Consider the following 1,656-nt stretch of genomic DNA (forward strand, 5'->3'; position numbering starts at 1 on the left):
TGTGTGTGTGTGTGTGTGTGTGTGTGTGTGTGTGTGTGTGTGTGTGTGTGTGTTTCTTACATGTCTTTGAGTTGATCTATGAAGTCCTTGGCGAAATTTTTGATCTGGTCAATATAATAGGAATCCGGTGTCCTTCTGAGGGCAACACTCTCAGATGTATCCAGGACGAAGAACAGGTCAACAGGACACTCTGTTCACAAAGCAGATAATCAATGACTGTGATCAGCAAATATAATCCCACGATTTAAAAAAAAAAAAGAAGAAGAACGAAAAAATGATCCAACTAATGTGATTTCTAGCTGCTTAGATTTCTCTAAACGTGTTAGCAATCAGCTTCAACACTGGTGAAACCAGCAGAAGTCATTACTGCAGCACCAGAGGCCTGCAGCTCATTATAATGAGCAACATTAGATCATCTCATTGGCTGATCATGTCATACAGGTAGGAAACCTCAGCAGACTATCTGCATCTATAACATGGCTGTTTGCACAAACACCTGTCCTATGACTCCTGTCACCTCGGTGGGGGAGCCGGCCTGAGGTTCTCGGCTACTCTGACATCACATATCAGTCTGCTTTACAGCCAACACCTCACATGACCATTAGGTAAAACGATAGCGGACTAGGATTCTATCATCTTGGTTGTTAGTGCATCAAAATACAGCAAACAAACGACTTCATTGCATTCGACACAATAAACACACTTCAAGTGCAAAAGAATCGCACTAGAACATCTGCTTGGAAAGCACCAGATGTTTTCAGCAAACCTACCAGCAACTCTGCGCCGTTGGTCCTGCTGTAGTTGCGCTCCAGCCATGAAAACGCACAGCAGCGCGAGGAGACTTCTGAGAGTCTCCATGATTAAACTGTGAAAGAACAACTAAACCACGGCACCCAACCCCCGACAAAAAACAACTGCGGCCCCAAGCCCCACACCTCTAAACTGATTTGGTGAAGTTTTGGCGATCCAGAGGTCTGTCGGAGTTTCTCCGAGGCGAAACCCAAGAGCGCGCAGAGGAGGACCAGAGCGCACGGTGAGGGGAGAGGAGGGGGGAGCAGGAGGAGGAGGAGGAGTTTGTAAAGCTTTCTCTAAGGAAGCTGATGAGAAGCAATGTACCAGAGCGCGCACGGACCAGCAGTTTACGCCAATTACCCAGATGTGCACGCTTCCTTAAAAGGGGCCAAACAATAAACTGGTGACTGTCAGCGAGACTTCAGCATTCACAGAGCTGATTCTTTTTATTTTGGCATAAAGAGAAAATGTGGAAACTGGACATTTAGTTTTTCAGTTTCACATCGTTTATAGAGAGCGCCCCTTTAATGTTATTCGGTCACTACGCGGCTGCCCCTTCATCAAACTGCCTACATGTCACCCACAAAAATCAAGAAACGCAAACCAGAATAGATGAAGCTGAAATCACTTCATGTTGCTTAATGAAAACCATGTGGCGCACATCTTGGAAGCATTTTGAGCTCTATTCCTGCAGAAATCTGCGGAAGATGGGGTGGGGGTTGGTGGGTGGAGCTTTAACACATCTGGTTCATTTTAAAAGTCCAGACCAACCTGAACATAAAAGCAAGACGAGAAGGGCGTGGGAGCGCGCTGCGGTGGGATGGTGTCTCTATTGACCCTTTGGAAGCAGCGCCATCTAGCGCT

At 46.4% G+C, this 1,656-nt stretch overlaps 1 protein-coding gene across 1 annotated transcript in view; it reads right to left on the minus strand.

Annotated features, from left to right (window-relative positions):
- The window catches only part of col6a1 (collagen, type VI, alpha 1), a 24,136-nt gene extending 23,072 nt beyond the window's left edge, over positions 1 to 1,064 (minus strand). Inside the window, exons 1-2 of the mRNA XM_005740183.2 lie at positions 771 to 1,064; positions 61 to 190 (exon numbers count right to left, since the gene is read on the minus strand). Coding sequence (XP_005740240.1) covers positions 61 to 190; positions 771 to 858 — 218 coding nt within the window. The 5' untranslated portion in view covers positions 859 to 1,064. The remainder of the gene's footprint in view (positions 1 to 60; positions 191 to 770) is intronic.
- Positions 1,065 to 1,656: the final 592 nt, after the last annotated feature.

This window comes from Pundamilia nyererei, unplaced genomic scaffold (assembly GCF_000239375.1).
Source record: "Pundamilia nyererei isolate P.nyererei 1_Seehausen unplaced genomic scaffold, PunNye1.0 scaffold00098, whole genome shotgun sequence".
NCBI classification, from domain to species: Eukaryota; Metazoa; Chordata; class Actinopteri; order Cichliformes; family Cichlidae; genus Pundamilia; species Pundamilia nyererei.